General features: G+C 37.8%; 1 protein-coding gene across 1 annotated transcript in view; it reads left to right on the top strand.

Annotated features, from left to right (window-relative positions):
• The window catches only part of LOC115634334, a 39,232-nt gene extending 17,221 nt beyond the window's left edge, over positions 1 to 22,011 (top strand). The window contains exons 3-4 of the mRNA XM_030531990.1: positions 21,401 to 21,561; positions 21,683 to 22,011. Coding sequence (XP_030387850.1) covers positions 21,401 to 21,561; positions 21,683 to 21,742 — 221 coding nt within the window. The 3' untranslated portion in view covers positions 21,743 to 22,011. The remainder of the gene's footprint in view (positions 1 to 21,400; positions 21,562 to 21,682) is intronic.
• The last annotated feature ends 762 nt before the right edge of the window (positions 22,012 to 22,773 follow it).

Genomic DNA, 22,773 nt, shown 5'->3' with positions numbered 1-22,773 from the left:
GCTCTATGTGCAGCTGAATTTTCTCATTTCACTGCTCTTACTTCTACACATCTATCCCAATACACAAACACGCTTTCATTTCATTTCTGCAAAGCCAACCCGTGGGCTTTTGCATAACATCCGTAAATTAAACTATAGACAATATTATAACATTACTTGTACTTTTCTCTCTCTCCATGCACATGCATTGCTAGTATTCTTCTCTGGCAATGGTAAGTGCATTTAGGATGAAATTAACTTTTATACATCGCTGCATACAGCACACAAGGCGAATTGTTCTTCAATCACAACACCAAAAACAAAACTCAAAAACAGCGAGGCGTCTCAGGCCGACACTTGTAGGACATAGACAAACGAACACAATGCTAGCCCCAAACAAAAACTCAGTTGTCCGTGAATGAATCTAAAACAATCGGCCAAGCGTGGGCGACCACTAACACAGATACACTCTTTCTCTCCTTCTCGGGCTTGCGCTCATTTTGTTTTGCATGCACAAAGAGAAATACATAACACATTTAATTGTATGGGGAAAAGTATTTTTGAAGAGCTTTCCAGACTCGGCCTCGCACTTCGTAAAAACAACAATTTTTTTTTAAATTAAACGCCCTCAAACTTCAAAAAAAATTTTATTTAAAACTTTTTTAATTTCAAATTATGTAAAAACAAAAAAAAAACTGTACTAAAGAAATAATTCTTTATTACAAAAATACTTTCGTCCTTTTTCATTTACTTTAACCAACAAAAAGGTTTAATTAAGGGAATATACAAGGTGCGTTCCAAAGTAAGCTTTTGGAATAGAGCACTTTCTGGTGGTTGGTAAAGTACATCCCTTTCGACCTCCACAAAAATGGTACAAAAATGAGCATATTAAATTGAAATTAATTTATAAGGTAAGAGCTGATTGCGCTCAAATCTCAGATCACATCCAAATATTAACTGATATCTTGTGCTAGAATAACCTTCTAGTCCAGCTTTGTATTACGCATATTTTTCTTACATATTCTCTCAGTGAAACATCATCACAACATCTTGTTTTCCATTTGCCGTGCTTGACATTTTTGTAAATCATGCATGAATAGAGAGGTGGAGAGGTGGAGAGGCGGAGGGGCGGAGGGTAAGACGGACAAAAAATTGTGCCGAGCGAGGCGAGACAGCGCATGCGAATGACAATTTGGTGCTGTTGCTAAGGTCAGAGTTCAAATTGAGTTTGCTGCAAAATTAAATGCCCAAAGCTAATGAAAAGCTGTGTTCTACATGTACATGTGCGTGTGCGTGTGCATGTGCATGTGTGTGTGTCTGTGTGTCTTTGCCTGTCTTTGACTTTGGCTGCATTTAAAAGCCGACTGCTCCCCATTTGTGCATCATGCAACAACCCTCGGCAAGAGCGTTTTATTTTATTGCCCTAATGCTCCCCTCGTTCTGTTGGCTGCTGCACTTTTTTCCTGCTGTCGTTGTTTTTTCCTGCCTGCTGTTTTCCCCCTTTCTTATTTTTAAATTTTTTTCTTTATTAATATTGCCAAAGGTGGGCTCTCTCCGGTACTTAAGTGGCTGCCGTCTGCGAACTGTCAACGGCTTAGGCTAGCCCTCGACGGGCATTGTGTCATTTGACAGTCTCGGCGCGACATGAAGCTTTTTGCATCTTTGTTTAGTAATATCCCCGTACAGATTATAAGTTGCCTGCCTGGATAGCCGACCTGTCCTTGCTCATTATGTGAAGAGATTTAGCACTGGCGCTGCAAGCAGCAAGTGCTAACAATGTCGCGAGGAAATTCAGTAACTAAGTAGCTGACGCAACTAAGTAGCTGCAGTAGCACAGGAGCACAGGAGCACAGCATCAGCAGCAGAAGTAGGATAGCAGCCAAGAGTGTAGCATACTGTTGTGGGCTCATAATCAAAAGTTTTCATTATGCAAAGCCATGGACCATGCCACATATTTCATAACAAAAATACGCCGTATCATAAATACCTGAAACAACATTTCGTATAATAAAGTAAACAAAAATATACATATATATAGCCAGGTCAAGACTGTACAAAAGCAGGGAAAAGAGGGGAGAAATAAAAGCAAAAGTTTTATTGTCAAAGCGCGCAAACAACAACATATATGGTTGCCTTCAAAGTTGCGTCCAAAACAGCAGCGTCCAGCAGTTGGGCAATTCTATTTTTAGTATCGCTTGGCTAGCGATGGGGAGGAGAGAGAAAGAGAGAGAGATAGGGAGAGAAAGAGACAGAGAGAGATTTACTGTTGGGCAAGCATATTGCGGAAAAGTTTTCAACTAAATTATTGTGCAACTTTAAGCGAGCGGGCGCAAGAGAGTCCAGCATTTTTAATGAAACTTTTTGTCCGCATCTAAGCAGGCACACAGCCTAATGAAAAGTCAGTCTTCAGCAGCTACGTGCAGTCAAAGGCCGAGAGAAAAGTGGAGAAAACATAATATTAATAATGTGCCAAAGCAACAGCGGCAGGTAGTCAGCGGGATGGAGTGTTGTGGATAGCTTGGATTGCCATTGCACGTGTTGGCTTACGGCTCTGTGCTTGGGCCTCGGATTATAACTTGTGAGCTGGGTGCGGCTAAGTACGGCACTCACTTACTTATCCTACTTTAAGTTTGCTCCAAAGTCAAACTGGCTTATCTGGCCCCTTATTATTATTTTTTTCTCATATTTTTTACAATCTTAAAAGCCTTCTGAGTAGGTAAAAACAACTTTGTGGAGCTCTTGGTTATATTTATACAAGTCATTAAATTAAATTAGGCCAAGTTAAAAATACAAAAATTGTTGCTACTCTATTTTTTGGGCAGAAAATTGTTAAACCCTTTTCCTCTAAAGAATCTGATTTATTTTTCGAAACAATGCAAACACAAATACGATGTATTTGCCTGAGCATTACATTTTCTTACTCGTACGAGTATTAGTGTGTATATAAATATTCGACTGTCAACTCTCCTTCTTTTCTTTAATGCACAAATTGTAGAAGGACTCACTTATAAAATGTGTTGTTCAAAATGGAATTGTGGTGAACAAAATATTACCAGAATATTGAGTATACTCAAAAGTCTAAAAATCATTTATATAATTTAAAATATGTATGCATTTTAATATGTCCCCAACAAGTTAATAATACAAACATCAGTTGTTATTTAAATAGTTAGTAAATGGTCTTGAACAAGAATTTGCAAGACTTGAAGGGTTGAGATTAGACGGCCTTTGTTCAGAACAAAACATTGTTGAATTATTTAATAGTACCATCTGCTTCTGGTTAGTTGGAAAATTGTATTATTTTGTAAATACTTAGCTCTCCTTAATACTTTGCCGCCATCTTGAGCTAAATACTATATAAACAATTTCTTATTACTTGTCGCCATTACCTACAAGAGGAGTCTTATTGCTATTTTTTGGTCTTCCTCTCTGGACGAGTTCAAAAACAACTCAAAATGTCAAAAGTTATAAATAATTTTCATATATATAAGGGATATGTTCAAAACATGTTGACAGCGACACTGAGCAGGCAGCTGCACTCTACTCTCCCGAAAAATTGGGAGCGCAAAAACTTGCAAGTAAACAAACAAACACATCACCAGCAGGACAGTCAGGAAGTACAGACACACACACACACACACCCGCACATAGAGGGAGTTATGTTGATTTGCACATGTTTATGTCCAGTTAGACGCACCTGGAACCAGGAGGTGGATGGAGGGGGGTTTAGGACTGAAAAACTGTGTTGTTTTGCCATGAGCTTTTGGCAAGCCAAGCACAAAAATATGCTACAAGGAATTTTTGCGGCGAAAAACAATTGCGAAAAGTAGTTTTGAAAACGTCCCTGGGCATCCACACGCACGCATATACGAGTGGACTTTTATTTATGTGTACTCGTACGACTGTGCACGTACTGCGCAAATGTTTACCACGGGAAATTAGACTACAGTGCGCTTTGACCTTTAACCTAAACGCAAGAATCAATGCACAGACAATTGTAGTATCCGAAAAGAAACCGCACAATGCTTAAAAATAAAACTTGCGCTGTCATATTTAAATTGCTTTTAAATTATCGAACGCAAGTCAATGAAGTCAGCTTTGCCCCAACACACCCCCTATTTTCCTAACCACAAGGATATGGTCTGTGGTCAGAGTGCTTGACGTGTATGGTCGATGACGATAATAGCGACGGCGACGACAGTTATTACGGCCAGTCTGGGCGGGTAATCATCATTAAATCAACTACGACGACGACGACGATGACAACAACAAAAACTACGACAACAACGAGCCAAAATAAAAATTATAACCATTAAAGTTATAAATAAACGCAAAAACATGCATTGAACAAATTAGAATTTGCCAGGCCCCCAAATACTTAGGAGGCGTTGCCCAATGCTCGCAATTTCCGTGCACTACAACCAACCGGCCCTCACCCTCACCCCCACCCATACCCTTACCCATACCCATACCCTCGCCATCGTCACCGCCTGCGCCAACTACCAGAGTTATGAGCTAACGCCGTCCCCATAGCCAATTGGTTGCCCAACAGCTTGGGTACTCGTAGTTGTGCTTTGTAATTATTTTGATTTTAAAAATAGAACGCCAAGCCATTCAATTACTTGAAATATAGAATGCGAGGTGAATTCTCAAATAGCCAATTCATAATTTTGTTCACTTTTCAGGCAAGTTATTACGTGCGTTTCAATTTTGTGCACGCACTGCGCCACTTGGAGCTTAGGTTCACGCTCAATACTCAATAATAGTTACTTTCTGGTTTCTCCTTTAGGAGCCAAGGCAACATTTTTCGCTTTATCATTTTTTTTACAATTCTCAACATTGACGTCATAGCACTTTATAGGCGGACTTCGTGTTTGAGACCTTCGGTTACTTAAATATTCAGTTTTATTTAACTGGAAAATATGGTTTAGTACTTTTTTAGAAAATGAAAAACTAGCCTAAGAACTATAGTAATTAAATCTTGCAAAATGTGGACTTATTTATTATTATTAAGATTCTTTTAAATAAGTTTTAAATAAATGACTTATAAGTATTATTTTCTATCTGCATCATGTGTTGATTGCTATCCCTACAAATCTGTTGCTATCCGTCAGACTTAGCAGTTGATTGGCTCAGCAATTATGCCATTATATATCATTTTTGTGCTATACAGATTTTTGTTTTATACTCTGTACATGAAATGTACAAGAGTATATTAGGTTTGCGCGAGCTGAAAAATGTAGACCCCATAAAGTATATATATTCTTGATCAGCATAACAAGAGTCGATCTGCCTGTCTGTCTGCCCGTCTGTCCGTATGAACACCTGGATCTCAGAGACTATAAGAGCTAGAGACACCAAATTTTGCACAAATAGACGCAATTGCTTTTCAAATATGCAATTATATACCCTTTACGTTAGTTCGAATACCAAAAGAGGTCAAATCGATCAACATTTTTTTAATTTTCTTAATTTTTTCCATTTCTATAATTATTCTAAACATATGTACAGAGTATTTCAAAGACGGGACACCCAACTTTAGCGTATCTACTTGTTTCATTAAGAGTTTTATCTCATAGCAACCACTGCGTGGGTTTTTATCAGTATTATAGTAAGTGCATTTGTTGTGTCCACAGTCACGCTAGTAGCAGCTAATGGTAAGGCGCTTATGTTACTAGCTCTGATTAGACCCTCTATAGATTATTTTATATTAACGGGTTGTGTTGCATTTCTGTCAACGCATTCAGCGTGTATAATGAGTATTGGCAGTTGAAGGGCCATCGGATCAAATATCCAAGCTATTTAAATGACACGTTCTGTTTTTTGCTAAAAAAAAGTGCATACTATGTGCAAATTACTGATATTGGATTGCTTTGAATTTTGATACAACTAACATGCATTGAAATCATGTATGGGCTTGTTGTAGTTTTAGGGGCAATTAGGCATCGCAGTGCTCTAATTAGAAACGGCCCGAAATTAATTGAAATGCCTAGCCAGAGTGCGAAGCTCAGTGCTGTGTCATCAGCAACGATTGCTCAACAGGTGCTGCTAAAATGAAAAAAGGTTAAAAAAGAACGCAAAGGCAGCGACAAGTAAGTGTAGCGTCATTAATTTACAGCAAACCTCAAAGAGCTCTCTATTTACCAAACCATTGAAACACGCACACTCACCCACACCCACAGCGGAAATGACGAGTATGGCGGCATCGCAAGCACCGCTATTGTTCCAACAGTATACGGAATTTTCGTACGGCAACCACAAATGAATGCCCCATGACGTAGACAGAAAAATGTAAGCATGACTGCGCAGCAAACTAAACACACACATTCTTAAAGCCTCATGCCATCTGTAAAATTATCGTCGACGTCGTCGAATTTATATACACTAACAAAAAATAGATCACCCCAAAGAGGTCCTATTTAAATCAACTAAAACTATTAGACAAAAAAAAAAAAAAATAAAACAATAAAACTATTTAATAAACGAAACATTTGAAAATATTACATATAAATATGTATTCAATTTATATTTAATATTCTTGTAAAAATACTACCTTATTTCTGATGCTCTATTATGCTTCATTCATAGCAAATAAAGTGGCAGCCATAGAAAAATGCAGACAAACTAACATGATAGCCGGATATGTTCAGATGGACCATTGTTCAATGGGGCAATTATTTACATACCAACGGGTGTTACAAACCCATAAGCCAATCACAAGCCACCCTGTCGCCAAAAGTGAAGTGTATGAAAAAAACGTAGCATACAAAAATGGGCAGAGAGAACTGGGTGCTTTGTTTACGTACATTTCCGTCGCACATTTTTGCCGTGACTTAATTGGTGTGTGTGTGTGTGTGTGTATCGGTATGTGTCGTTGCCTTTTTTATATAAATCCGCACTTTTGACGCTTTTCGACTTTTGTATGTTGGCGCTACGTCGACAGCGACGGCGACGGCGACCGCGACAGTAACAGCAACGGTGGCGGTCTTTTCCCAGTGCTTTTATTTGAAAAATGTTTGTCGTGTTGCATTGTCGTAGCTTAATCTGCGCATGGCACGCGATTATTTGACACCCTCTGCTCCTTTCGCCGCCAACTTTAATGTATGTGAGAATTCCGGCCAAAAGCCGCGCAACAGCCTTGCTCGTGTACAGGTTTGTACGAGTATGTACGTGCGTGTATATTTGTTAACGTTGTTCGGTGCTTAAACGCGATTTACATGTAAATGCGCTTTTTGGTTTGGTCTTTTTTCGACGCTTTTCGCCCGTGGCTTTTGCGCTCTGCCTGCATACTCGTACAAAAATAATTTTGCGGCGCTTTATTTTTACACACCGCCAATTATAAACAATGGCGGCTTGGTCTCTAAGTGTGTGTTTGTGGAACTATTTTTAGACGCTGGTGAAAATTAAAATAAATGCAACAATGGCAAGTTAATTTGATTGTGCGATGGCGACGCTTTTTTTTTTGCTTTTTAGTAGTTAATTTTTTTCTTGCTTTTCACCATACTATATTTAATGGAAGTTTGTGCATTAATTTTGTTATGCTAAGTTTTTGTGAAAACTTTTGTACTATAAAATACAATTAAAATGCAAACTAGCGGGCCACAGCCTTTTTTCATTCTTAACCACGTGAATATTGCATGCTAAAAAGTTATTGATTTATTTGATAAGTTTAGCTGGAAAGCTTCGAAAGGAAAAATACATATATTTTCATTAGGTTTTGTTTAAATACTCAAATAAAAAAAAACCAAAAATTGAAAGATCAATTTAACGCATTAAATATTGAAATAATTGAATAAATAATTTTAATTGGTAATACATATAATACATGTTTGCCTGAAATCTGTACAGAAGAGACTGACAGTATAAGGAACTTTTAATTCGAAAATAAACACAAGTTGTCAAATTGAGTTAAAGAAAAATGCTGTCTGAAATTGTAATCGAACAAATTCTTCAATTACTTTGTTATCTCTTAACTAATCAACACTATCTAGTGCGCGATATATTTCTGTTGCCACTTAGCTGGGTCTTAAATGACAAGAATGAGACGCTACTGACAACTTAAGTGCCTGCACGTTCCATAGCTCGCATTTCAATTATGTGCACGCAACAAAGAAGCAACAAAAAAGAAGCGGGAGAAGGCGGTAGAAAAGAAAAGTAATAATTAGGTGCATAAAACACAGAGTTAGTTTTACGGCAGTTCGAATTACAGGACAAAGTTCAAGATTAAATGGGAGCAGAGCAAAAAAGGACTGCTATACACCATAGACATCATCTCATTAGCCATTTCTGCGAAATATAGTGTGTAGAAAGCAATGCCACCTAGCCAGGCGTATGTGTGTGTATGATGCTGTCAAAGTGGGATTCACAAAAATGTGCCCAGCATGACAAGCTAGGCAATATTTAAAAGAAGGAATGATATGACGTTGCATGGACCGGTCGGCTGTTTGCGACAGCCTGAGTTTTAGGTAGCACGAGTGCATACATGGGTCAAGCGTTTAATAAAAATAGCACGAATTTTTTACACACTCACACACGCTATCACGAAACAAAACACAAATGAGTTTTGAATAGAGGGAGAGAAAGAGAAGAAGAGTTAACAACAACAAAAAAGAAAAGGTAAACACATAAAATTTTACGACAAAGGTGGCCATTTGTTGCTGCGGCCACAGAACGATGCCGTGTGCTAAGGCCAACAGGAGCAGCGGGTGGGGGGGCTACCTGTGTTAGGTGGGTGCGTCTAACAACAACGCTGACGAGGTCACAGCAGCAAACAGACACTAAAAGTCAACGCAGGGCAAGGTGCGCTCATAAGCTCTGAAGCTGAGCGGCCTTTAAGCATTGCAGTCCTTTAGCGAACCCAAAAAAGTATGCTTTATTAAATATGTGTGCGTGTGTGATGTGTTATATGTGTACACTGTTTAATGTGTGTATGTATGTGTGTGTGCGAGTGGTGAGGCACGTAGCAAAAATGGCATTTTGCGTTCGTGTGCGTGCGTGTGTTTGACTTGTAATTGGCGTTTTAGGCTTTGACGTCAAACCAAAATAATAATCGTTCGCACTTTTCTTGGCCATTGTGGCAGATGTGCTGCTGTTGTTGTTGTTGTTGTTGCTGTCTAGGTGGCTGCTTTTGTTTTAGTGGCCATTGTTTTCCACCTGCGAACTGGCATGTGTATGCTTAAACTATACGATAATGGGCAGCAGTAGAGCACTCTGAATCCACCATCTCTCGCTCACAGTCACAGACAAATATACAGACACATGCTATACATATTATTTCACGTATACTATGTAGTATATAGGAAAATTCTGTATCTGTCGAGTAGCTGCCAATTGACCTTTTGCTGAGCAATTAAAGTAATTATAATTACAATTTCAAATTGACAACGGCTTACAAACACACAATCCCCCGATAAAAGCTCTAACCGTTTTCTGTTGGACATCATTAATTTATGCGGAGAAAATGGAAAACAACAACATAATAAGTTTGTCCCAGGGGCTCACAGCTCTTGCTTCCTTTTAAAGTGTAATGTTGGAGAACTAACAAATCAACAGTACCTATGGTACTATTCTGCCTGATGTTTTATTTATAAACACTGCAAACTTTGCAGGAAAGTCATAAAGTACACAGAAAGAGAGATGATATTTGTAATAACTATGCGTTCCTTTATTCAAGATGCGAATAAATTGCAATCATGGACGAATAGATAAATGCTTCAACTGTGAAAACATTAATGCGCAATTATTGAGGAGTGTAGGAAAGGGACCAGGTTTTGTAATCGTTTGCGCATGCTGGTTAGTCTTCCATTATTCCACCTATTCGTAAATTTGATGTCACGTCTTTTAAGTATTTATTGCCATGTTTGATGCCAACTAACTCTCAATATCCAAAGTGACACCCGTTCAGCATGTAGAGTATTAAACAAAAATCTCTTTGAGTTAAGCTATTTCAACCATATATATAGAAATATCCCTAACTGAAATATTGCCATTGAATTATTGCATACCTCAAATTTCAAACCTGTGCCATCGGCTAATGTCCAGTTCTAAGCGAGTCAGGGTTTCAACACATACAGAAAAACCAAATGAATATGGAACAGACTATAGGTCTCCTAATCGGAACAAATTGAACTGCATTAGTAAACTATATAAAACCTGCACTAAGATATAGGTATATATATTATATATGATACAGCTAGGTGATTTTTAAATATAATAGAATAAAAAGTATAGGAATAAATAAATTGGAATAAACAACAAAATGGCTGACGGCGGTAAATTAATTATTAATTAAGTTTTGTTGTAACACCTTGAACTTATCCCTACTTCACGGCCAACGATCTGGTATCTGGGGAAGATCCGGGTAGCCCGATGAAGTAACCTTTGTAGTTCATGGTAATTATTGGTAACTGACAGACGGCTTAAACCAAGTCGATATAGTTGAAATAAAGCTTTATTTTTAGCTGAACTACTATATAAAATGTAGAAACTTTTAGTTAACATTTTTGTAAGTGTTTATAAAAATAATGCTCCTAGTACTACTACTACTACCTATATTTGTATATACAAATGCAACTCAAGTGTTCTTTTATGATGTAAGTGCACTCAAAAGTCTTGTACTCTACGAATAATTTCAAAGCAAATACATTGAATGAAAGTTTTCATTCAAATTGAACGAGCTCTTAGTATAAATAATGATTGCAATATACTTGTGATAAATTTATTTATGGATTCAATTGTTTATGTTTGTCGCTGCTTCAGCAGTTGCTGTAATTTTTAAAGTTTTTTCGTTACATCATTTTTATTTTTATGAGTATTATTGTTTACTGATTTTCATGATTTCCATTGTAATGTTGGCATTCAATCGTTCGTAATAAACTTACTTGACGCATTTCATTATGATATTGAACGACTTGAGGGCATTAACATCACCAGAGGTAATATTAAAATTATTTGTGTGTTTAAGCATCTCTCCAAGCTGCGTATTATACTGTACAGTGCTTGGCTTAGTCATTTGACTCATGGCTATACGAGTATTGGGCAACTTTTTACATTTTATTTTGCCTGCCAACTAAACTTTTAATGGCTTTAATTTTGGTCTCTCGCATTTTTTAACGCTTTTTAATTGCCAGTTAAGAAGTTTTATTTTTGTGCGCCCAAAATGTATGCATATTAAATGCGTACGCTTTATACAACTGGCAACGAGCTGGCCAATCGATCGATTCCAGACGACGACAAGGACGCCAAGGCAGCAAATTTGGTGTGTAAAAGCTAAAGCCAAGGCAGTATGCAGTATATGCGTTAACAAAATCATTTAATTTGAGCCTTACAAAAAAATGAAGCGAAAACGCTGAAAAATATGAGTCAAGAGGTGCGACGACTGTATTTGTTTGTATACATATATATGTTTATATGTGAGTGCCGTGTATGCGCCTCAACACGGGCAACAACAGAGGCAGAGGCAACGGAAGTGCGCAAAAAGGAGCAAAGCAAAGCAAAACGAAACGAAACGTAACGAACATTTTTCGTATGCTTTATGTACGGGCTAAAAATAGAAATTGCTTGTTAAGCCAGAAAGCAGCAGCAGGGGCGTTGGGATTGGGCGGGGCGGGACACCAAATGGGGCACGATGTTGTCGTTGCTTGCGTGTTGAAGCTCAACGCGAGCCTCTTTACGCAACACACACACACGCGCTAACACATACAGATACAGCGCGGGAGAGGCGCGTGAGGGGCAGGTTGATGGGCGTCGGCGACCCTAAAGACACAAGACAAGATTACTAATACTACATGCTACTATGTGTGTGTGTTTATGCAGCAATTCCCAAAAGTTGCGCTTGCCTGGGCAACATACAAAGAAGGAAAGATAGGAGCTGGATGAGCCAACAAGCAAATGGTGTGAGTGTGTGTGTGTGTGTGTGTGTGTGTGTGTGTGTGTGTGACACAAAAACAGACGCCGCATATCAAACTGTTGATGGTGTTGTTGCTTCTTTATTTGCCTCATTTTATTTGTTGCTATATTTGGGCAGCGTCTTTTCAGCGTCTTGCTTGTTATTTCTGTCTTATGACTTACTTTTGCTTTTGTTATTGTTGTAGTTGTTGTTCTCATAGTCATTTGCTGCCAGACAGCAGCTACACACATGTCCACTATGCACGGGTACATATATCCATATAGTATACTCGTATTGTGACAACCGCGCCTTAAAAACTATACAGTTGTGCTTGAGTTAATTAAAATACGTGTATTGGCAGGCCATCTGGTCTGGCCAACTGTGCGTGTCTCCAGCGCCTTAAATTGTGCTTCAACTTTTGCCACAATCTTAATTTTAATCTTGCTGTTGTGCAGTTGTTAGTTTTGATTTTATATTATTTACGTATACACGAGAATATTCCAAATTTATTTGTAGTACTCAAAATTATGCCAAGGGAAGTCAGCAGGCACACATCGTTCGCCAAAAATGAAAATAAAAACGATTTTCATTTATTTTAAATAAATTATGAATATAATAAACAAAAACAACGACGAGCACACATGAGTAAAATGTCACGCCACAAGCGAAGAATTCAGCTTATGGCCAAAAATGAGGAGGGGATAATCGAAACAGGAGTGGAAACCCAACTGAAAACGAATTTTTAATTGAGACAAATGAGCTTCACTTAGGTTAAATGTTAAGCAAATGATGATGTCACAAAGTAATGTGGCAGATATAACGAAAACAACACCAGCAACACACAACAATCCACACATACTCGTAAGTGTGGCACGGGGCGTATACTTTTCTCAGCATCAGCTGCTCAGCTTAATAAGGCTATGACAGTCAGACAGCATAATTAGGCAGCCATATCAACAGCGTTTTCAAATGCCTAAGTGCCTAACACTTAAGAGCAAATCATTAAGATGTGGGATGCATTATAAAATAAATATTTTATCTCCAAAAAGAGAAAGAGATTTTTTAAAAAACAGACAATTCTTGATTAATTTGAGCATCAAATGTGCAACTAAACAGCCGTTTCAATTATTTCCTTTAAACAGTAATTACACAAATTATGTTTAAGTATTCCTGAGCTTTATCAAATGATGCAGTTGAACTTTCTTATATATGTATGTCAAGCGATTGATGGTTGATGCTCATTTAATCAACTAGTTAATAGTTTGGTAAATGCATTTTTAATATGCGCTCATCAGCATAAAGTGGCGCCCCAAACGCATATAAAATTTGTCAGCAAATAAAAAATGGCAGAAAAGTCTATAAAAATAAACAAGTTGGCATGAAGATAAAGAAGAAGAAGAAGAAGCAATGTAACGACGTTCTTACCCACACATTTCGTTGCTCTCGCACTTACATATACTCGTACACTTACTTTCAAAGAAACTAAAGCGTGAGAGCTATAAATTGTAGACATATGTTCCGCACGTATGTATGTATGCATAAATGTGTGAATGTGTGTGTGTGTGTGTGTGTGTGGGTGGGCCTAGTTGCGTGTCGAAAAATATTAAAATACATTTCAACAAGGCAAAGGCATGTTTAGAATTTTGAGTTACAATATGGCCGCAGTATATTGAATGTTGTTAGGAATATACAATGAACAGAAAGTAGATGGTATAAATAAAAATAAAAAACTGCAAAATGCTGTTAATATATGTGGGAGTGCGTGAGTTGGGTGGCATTTGCATATAGAGTGGCGATGAGATTGGTGGCATGTTTCACTTCATTCTTCCATATTTTCCCTCCTTTTTTTTTTGGGTTGGCATTATTGTGAGACCCAACTAAAAGGTTTCCCATGTCAGCGGCAGAGCACACGCACTTCACGATTGATGTCAAGTTCAGTTCGGAACATACTCGTAGGCCATGGCTGGTATACTTGTACTATTATTACAAAGACGAAATATGCGCATATATTGTTGACACCACACACCAACACACAAGGTCGCGTAACTGCGCAACGAGTCAACAATAAAAAATTTGCAATTAGCTTGCAGGCAATAAGTGAAGCTTATTAAATTACAAAGACCAACATATATATACACGTACATATACATACGCATACGACTGTGGAAAACAAAGCTCGCCCTGAGGCACTAACATTAAAAACCCACGCACACACACACACTCACACAACACACTCTCACACATGCCAAGGGCGCCATCTATGGGCAACTGCTACTTTGGGCTGCTGTTTATTTTGCTTTGTGGCTGTGCCTTGTTAATATGTATATTTTGCGCCTTGCAAAACAAAAAAAAAAATTATTTTGCTCGCAGCACACAGAATGTACCGTTAACTGATAGCCCAACCGGTAAGCACAGGTCCGCCCACCACCGATTATCACCGGGGGCGCTGTCATGCATGTAGGGACACGTTTGCCTGGCACACAAACTTAGTAGGTATAGTACGAGTGTGTACATATACTTATAACGAAACAACAAATTGAAAGCAAGTTGATTTAATTGAAGTAAAAATGTTGCCTTGTGTACTTGAGATACACATTATGAGCAGCAGAACCTTGTGACAAATTCATAGTTTGAGCTTTAATTGAATAATTGTGTTTTATCATCGAAATTCAATGCAATTCAATTTGATGTTAAGCTGCACTCATCTCAGCATCTTATTTATAGAAATGGAAGTATGTTGCAGAAAAATCAATAGTGTTTGTTTGTGTTGCTTTCAGCTTCACGCAAATTCCGCAATTGATTAAACTGAATTTAACATAAACTAATAATTGTAAGTAAAAATCTTAGCCTAGCAAAGACGGGCAAGTCCTGCTAGTTAAATGTAACCATGATTTTTTGATACTAATGATTTTTTGATGATAATCAAATTTCCGAGTTGTTGCATTTGTACAAGTAAGATATAGACGATTTATGTTTTCGAACCCGTAGAAATTAACTAAGAAGCAAGCGCTTGTTAGCTTAGCTAGCTTGCTAGCTTATCAAACTTTATCAGGATTCTGGTGAAATGATGATATATATGATTTGATGTTTTGATTTTTTGATACTAATGATTTTTTGATGATAATCAAATTTCCGAGTTGTTGCATATGTAAGATATAGACGATTTATGTTTTCGAACCCGTAGAAACTAACTAAGAAGCAAGCGCTTGTTAAGGTTAAGCCTAGCTTATCAACCTTTATCAGGCTTCTGGTAAAAAAGATGATATATTCATTTTGAGAAGAGAATTCTTAAATTGCATTCATAATGGCCTATAATCATGCGACATTCAAGGTACACAATTTTAAAAAACAAAAATTCAACAATAAAAATGTGTTAAGAAATAGCTACATAGAAACATACATTTGTATCTGAAATAATAATAGGCACACCAAAATTTGTTCATAGCGCACAGTTGAGCGTGTAATGTAATCAAAACCTCATTATTTATGCCGTAAAATAAGCCCTGGAGGCTGGGCAGAAAAACAGGTACCGCCCAAACACCAAAGGGACCACCTGCCGTGCCCAATCTAAGGACGGCGAAAGCAAAATGAGGCATACAACAACAATAAGTAAAGGTAACAGGAAAGGGAAATGAGTAAAGCAAATGCGAGCGTTGACAAATGACAAGGCTCGAGCAGCCGTGCATTGAACGGAAGCATTGTGTGAAATTCAATTTTTTTATACCAAATATATAAATTAGGGCCTTTGGGGCTTCGAATAAAAAAGCGAATGGTCTTCTAGATACAAATATAAATATATCACCAAAAAAAAATGATACTATTTATACAGATCCGCGTAAAGCCAAAACTATTTAACTAGATGGGGACTGTTTAGGATATCCCAAGCTAGTCCACTTCATTCAAAATATAACACACTTAGCAACATCAAAGTTTCAAGGCAATGAAAATAATAGGTATTGTGTCCTTTCCAAACGGGTAGGCAAGAATTACCATTCATGGCTACTACTGGCTCATAAAAGGAATCTAAGGAATCTAAAAAAAAACACAAGTGTGCAAAAATAGCAACTCTTGCGTTGAGAAAGTGATTGGAAATTGGTGTTGAAAATGAAAGGAAATGCTGTTGAACAAATTGAAAAATAATTTAGGTAAATTAGCTGAAATTATCGAGCTATTGTTTTGAAAACTAGCAGTAAATGTAATAGTTTATCTATACTTATTTATTAATTACAAATATTATATAAATATTCAGTTATGTTACTTCTTATGTGTTCATGCTAAGACAGGGATTGTTGTATGGAATGAAGCATCCAAATTTCTTTAATGTGGTTACTAAATTTTCGGTTCGCTTTCGAACCGCATCAATACTATAAATGTAAATGGAATTGAAGCAAAAAAATATCTAAAATACAGTGCATTGTGCATTTCTCGTTCCTTCATTTGTCCTTGCTGTAGACGAGGATGTTGTTAAAAGGTGCTTGAAAAATGCATGATACATTATGGTTGCCCTTTAAATATTGAACAGGCGTTAAGCTGCAACTTTAGCCAGCAACTTAGTGCTCAAGGAGTGCACGAACCAGAGTTCTGGCAAGAGTTAGCCGAACTACTATCTGTACTATATATGTATGTATATATATATATACTATATATACCGCGTCCGCCCACCCTGTTTATGTGCACAGGCCACATAAAACTATCAATTTATTGCTGCAAAATCGTTGCGCGCTGTTTCCTTTGCTGGCGTTGCTTCCTGCAGACGACGACGCCCTCAAACCGCATACATACATACACACACACACACACACACTCACAAAAGCATAGTATATATACATAAGCATATACAAAAATATCTACATCTTTGTGCCACATAATCTTGCATTGTGTTTAAGTGTGTGTGTGTGTTTTGGTGTGCGTTGCTTGCATTTCTCGCTCTTTTCGTGGGTTTTGTTATTATTGTTGGCAGCATTTTAGGCGCCATGCTGACGAGACAACAGGCGGTTCGCTTCGTTTCGGCTTTTGGGTGGGCGAAAAGGTTTTCGCTACTTTGTTACAAATTTCGACTTATTTTTGCAGCGGCGACAACGACGATGGCGACGCTAACGGCAATTCATGTACATGTACATACACATTCACATGCACATGCACATGCATTACGTATACGCGATGAGTGCCAGTATAGTGGTAGATTCTGTGACAAAAATAGCAGCAGCCGTTGCTCTTTGGCTGCCGATGAAACTGCTGAACTTACCATCACCACCAGCACCTCCACAACCACCTCCAGCACCAGCACCTCCACCCAACCCAACCCACACACACACACACACACTCTAACATACACTCTTAGCGCCGCAACTTTGCTTGGCAACAGCCAAATCCTTTTTATGCTTTTGATTTTTTGACACTCAACGTGCTGTTGTTGTTGCTATTGCTGTGGCCAGTGCCTCTGTTTACTTATTGTTGTAGCTATAGTTGCTGGCTGAGTGTCTTAGTGTCAACATGCGTTGAGTTTTTCGAGCTTATGTCGTGGTTTTCAGCAACAACAACATCAAATAGCAAAAAATAACTTTGGTACAGTTGTGCTTGATGCGTGTAAGTTGATTTATTCTATGTAGTGTATTTTGCATTCTCTGCCATGGAATCATGTGCACGCAATGCGATTTTGTTGGCTTTAATGCTGAGCTCTCTAAGGATAAAAGGGTGCTTGTTTCTAGCATGTGTAACAAAAAATCGAGTAACACCCAAGAATACAAAATGCAGCACAAGTGTTTGTATATTTAGCATAAGCTTTATTTTATGGGTTTTATTTTTATAATATCATACTTAGTTGAACAAAACAAAATGTACGATTGGCCCCCAGAATTTTTAGCATTTAGGCTTTTATTGCCATGATTGAAGTAATTAATTACTATGCATTGCCCTTAACTGTGAGAACGTGGATTGATATACAAGTATCTTTGATATCTTTATCTTAAGCTAAAATTATTTGTGAATACGATCTCTTGTGTCATTCAAGTAAATTACAATTATTCAAGAGTGTTTCTTTGAAAAGAAGATGTAATTTGGAATTATCTTATTATATTCTGCACACCTTATTAGGTCCATATATCCCGAACACCCATGATATACATGATAAGTTTATTCAAAGTGTTGTTGTCGAATGATTTGTTTGAATTTAAAAACAAAAGAACAATGCTTCAGTTAATATTCCATTATCTGTAATATAGGTTGCATATGTACATAACGACATTTCGCACCTATATGTGCAATAAAATATTCAGCACCCACTGCACCGTCAGTAAAAATCAATTGAAAGTTCAATAGCCCCTTTGGTTGGCCCCAAAATAGAAACAAAAACAAATTATAAAACCGGCAACGAGCGAACAAATTTCTTAAACTTCAACATTACAAACTACCAGCAGTAAGTTCCAAGTTGTTTGGCTAACTTCATCTCTCTCGCTCTCTCTCTCTCTTTCTCCCTCTGTGTGTCTGTCTCCTTCCCACGCTGTGCCTGGCTGGCAAACTACAAATTATTTGTGTGTAAAATTAAGTTCAAAGTACAAAATGTGGGTTGGCATGACAGAGCCATGCAAAATGGCACGACATGAGCAAATAGCAAATACAAAGAGCAGCGTTGCAAAAATGCATAATAGTCATAATAATAGCTGCAGTAGTTGTAGTTGCTTTACCAGTTTCTAGTTGCCGTTGCAATTTTGTTGTTTTGTTCCACTTCCACACACTCCCACGTTCTAGAAAAAAGCGAAAAGAGCAAAAAAAAAGTTGTAATGGCTTTCAATAAAACTAATGGGTGCCATCATTTACAGCAAAATTGTTGGGTCAACTGTGCGTATGCGTTATGTTAAGCTCATGCATAAATGCAACGGGAGGCCGGGGGTGTGTGGCACTTCAATCAAAGCACCCACAGCCAAAGCCACAGCGCACCGCGCTCATAAGTATGCAATGTTAAATCAGCATAAATGCAACAGACAATTGCCAGAGTCAATTGCTAGCGAGCAATATGCAAATTCGCGCATCAAACGTGCCCAAGTACGCGTTCGGGCAATTATGCAGCCATGGCTCTCGCATTGATAAATGGCAATCGTTGGCGGCGACATTGCCATCATAGCTGTCATCGTCATCGTCGCCGTCGCCGTCGCCGCCACCGCCACCGCCACCATTACTCTTCAAATGCAAATAGCTCTTTGGCACGCCACGGCCCAGAGGCAGAGTCCTGCTCCTATTGGAGCTGCTGTATATTGTGTCTAACGAAGCGTTGCCAGGCGGCACCTTTCTGGCACCTGAAGTGCCGTGGGGTGCACATCAATTGATTTCGTGCTGACATAATGCAGATACATAAATACATACATACAACTCCATTTGCAGAAAACAAAGACGAGCCAAGGCATGCCTCGAATTGAGGTGGAAGTGGAAGTTATGGTCGATGGAGTGGGTAACCAATACAATTGGGTGTCATATTGCTTATGCATTTTATTCATTTCTTTACTATTGCTGCTCACTATTGTTGTTCGCTTTAACACTCATTAAATGCGAGTACTTAAGATTGAGGGCTCAGCAGAAATAGCAACGCTGCCAACATTAGCTAAGTACTATAAGGGTCAGGCGAATGTCATGTGTTGAAGGCCAGTCCCTCTAGACTGGGCTGAAAGGCTGGCTGAGAAGGGTGTGCAGCGTACATGACATACTTGTTGTGATGAAGAGTTTCTGTAACGCAGGGAAGCGATTCAATAATTAATTAAATATCATAATTTACAGTTGTTTGCGGGAAGCAAAAAAAGACTGTGCGACTGTGTTAAAAACACACAGAAACCACTTGTTGATTTCTAATAATTAAATTTATAGCAGTTTAAACTTACATTTAAAATTAGTTATTTAAAAACTGACCCCTGATCCTAATGCGTCAGTTAAAAAACTTGAAGGGAAGCAGTTGAAGCAGTTCAGTTTTTAACTGATTCTGATATTCTGCAAAACTCTTGCCTTCTACTATTTATCTCGTATTAACTAAGCTGCTGCTGCATACAATTATTGTTTTCCGAAGTGGTGGTTCTGACAGATTCTGAAGTGAAAATATTGGGTGTCATTCATTAAGGTCTTAGAAGATGTTCAAGATGGAACGTCTCTGCCGACTCAAAATTAAGAAAATATACTCTGTTCTACCAATGCTTCCTATAATGAGTCGAAAACTGTTCTTAACGATTGTAACTCCTCGAACTATATGATTTAATGCAGAAAATATGATGAGAACAATTTCTTTAAACATATTATCGTAAACACAAAAGGTCGCCAACTAAAAGTGATTTCCTCTCAGACTAGCTCTATGGCAGCTATATAAAGTAATCAGACTACAAGTATATATAGTTTGTAAGAAACTGGGTCTGGCTAAGACGAGACTACATATCAAGATTGGTGGCCCTTGCTGTTATGGCTTAAAAGTTTTCGGTGTTCATAGGAATGGATAGAGCCTTCGCTGCTGAATATTGATTGAGAGTCAATCTTAGGCCATATTTAATTTTACATTCGCCCCAAACACAATATTTTTATAATTATTATTTGATTTTAAGCCCTTCACGAGCGAAATTTGATACATACTTGTACACCTTAATATACTAGTAGGCAAAGAATATATTTATACTTCGTTTTTCGATTGGCACTCCAATAAAAAAAGAAAGAAGAAAACTCGAATAAAATGAGCGAAATGCATTGAAAACTACAAAAAAAAAGAGAAGAAAAATCTGAACAACTTCAATGCACTAACATCCACTGTCAGGCAGGCACTGGCAAGCAATAATAACAACAACAACAACAACAACAACGACAACAGTGAGTGCACACACATGCACATGGATACGGGAAAATGGCAGGCAAGCTGAAACTAAACCGGAGGCGCCAACATGTCCTACAAGTGATTTATTTTTATGTATTTGCGAGGAGAGAAAAAGCGTGGAGTGCAAAGTGAAATGCCACAAAAAATAAAGTTTTTGTTGTTGTCGATATTGCTAATGTTAGTGTTGTTGTAGCTCTTGCTGTTGTTGTTGTTGTTGGTGTTGGTGTTGGCGGCAGCGGCGGCGATTGTGAAACTCAAAACTAAAAACAGCCAAGCCAAGGCACTAAAAGTAGTAAACTAGCAAACGTGAAACTATTTATAACAGCAGACGGTGCTAAGCTCAGCGTCGAGGCTGCGTCAGCGTCAGCGTCGGCGTCCACGTCAGCGTCAGCGTCAGGAATGCCGCCAGCCATGCAAAAATACAAACAAATGGCAGTGCAGCGGTTGTGTGTGTGTGTGCGTTAGTGTAGCATGCTTTTATGCGCCACTGTAACATTTAGACGCAAATCATGGCAGACATTAGCCCAAGTTTTGCTGGTACGGGAATAGTTGAACGATTTATGCGCTGTGGCAGCTAAACTTTTTTACCTGGCTGCCATTATGCAAACAAAAAAATAGAAAATAAAATAAAACGAAGAGAAAAACAGGGGAATGTTTGACTGACAAAGTTTTCTTTGGCTCCTTCTACTATTTTACAGAGTGTCCCACCGCTATGGACGGCATGGAGCGCTTTGCATGCCCCACACCGGACTTGCAGGGGCGCTATCGCTGCATAGACGATCATGTGCTATGCGATGGATTTATCGATTGTCCGGAGGGCGAGGACGAAGATAGGAGATCGTGCATGTTCTACAAAACGGTAAGTGTTGTTATACAAATACATCGACAAGTATTTGTACTAGTCCCACACACATCATTCAAGTGCATAATAATGGCTTAATGTGTATTAATATCTGCTTTTGCTCTTTTTTTAATTGCAGACGAAAGCTCATTTGGATGTGTTAGCAGATGCGTTACTGCGCTGGGCGCGGGGGCGCTAAGTGTACACACAAACAGATCACACATAAACGAACAGAAAAAGAAAGACAGACAAACATACACGCGATACAAACACACCTAGAAAACCCACGTTAAACATAACTTACAATTAGTTTTATGCTACACCTACATATATACTAAAAACTGAGAACAAAACCAATGAACACAAACGGGCAAAAACCTATTAAGTTTAAACATGGCAAGGCAACAACAGAACATGGCTACATAAGCATACACACACACACATAAAAAGACACAGACATAAACACACTCATACATACACAAACACACACACACACAAACCAAACAACCCGCCTGCCTGCAATCTAACAAACAAAATCGAAAACAAAAATAAACACAAAACAAAAACAATGTATGAGAAACAGCCACAAGAAAAAGTTGTGGCATGTAAAAAAAAAGTTGCAAGCAGTGTGCCACTAAAATAAATGCAAAGATTAATGAAGGGGGCAGCAAATAGGAAAAAAGGTATGATTAAAATTACTACACTTAAAATAACATTGACTATTATTATTATTATTAAAATTATTAATTAAACTAAAAAGAGAAAGTTCAGCTACATGTTTGATGGTTCATTGAATGGCGCCATAAACTCAAAATGTTGAGTACAAGCGCCAGATTTGCGAGTTGATTTTCTTTTTGTTTCTTAATTCGCGCATAAATCGGGCCTATACTGTTTTACGTATGTATACATTACAAGAATGTATAGTATATAAATATATATACATATATATATTTCGTGTACATTATTTAATTATATGTGTATTAAAGTTTCATATTAAAGAAGCGATAAAAAAACAGTAAAATAAATCAAAAACGCTAAAAAAAAGAAATGAAAGCATTAAAGCAGGCAAGAATGAATTATATATACATATACACAAAGCAAAAACAAAATAAGAAAGAGAAATTAATTATATATAGAACATATATACATATAACAAATAAATATACAATTAAAAATTGACATAGGTTTTATTGCAATAAATGATGACGATGATGAGATAATGATAATGAT

This window comes from Scaptodrosophila lebanonensis, unplaced genomic scaffold, assembly GCF_003285725.1.
Source record: "Scaptodrosophila lebanonensis strain 11010-0011.00,11010-0021.00 unplaced genomic scaffold, SlebRS2 tig00000001-arrow-pilon, whole genome shotgun sequence".
Taxonomy (NCBI): domain Eukaryota; kingdom Metazoa; phylum Arthropoda; class Insecta; order Diptera; family Drosophilidae; genus Scaptodrosophila; species Scaptodrosophila lebanonensis.
The sequence above is the reverse complement of the archived record's forward strand: the minus strand, read 5'-3'. Positions and strand labels throughout refer to the sequence as shown.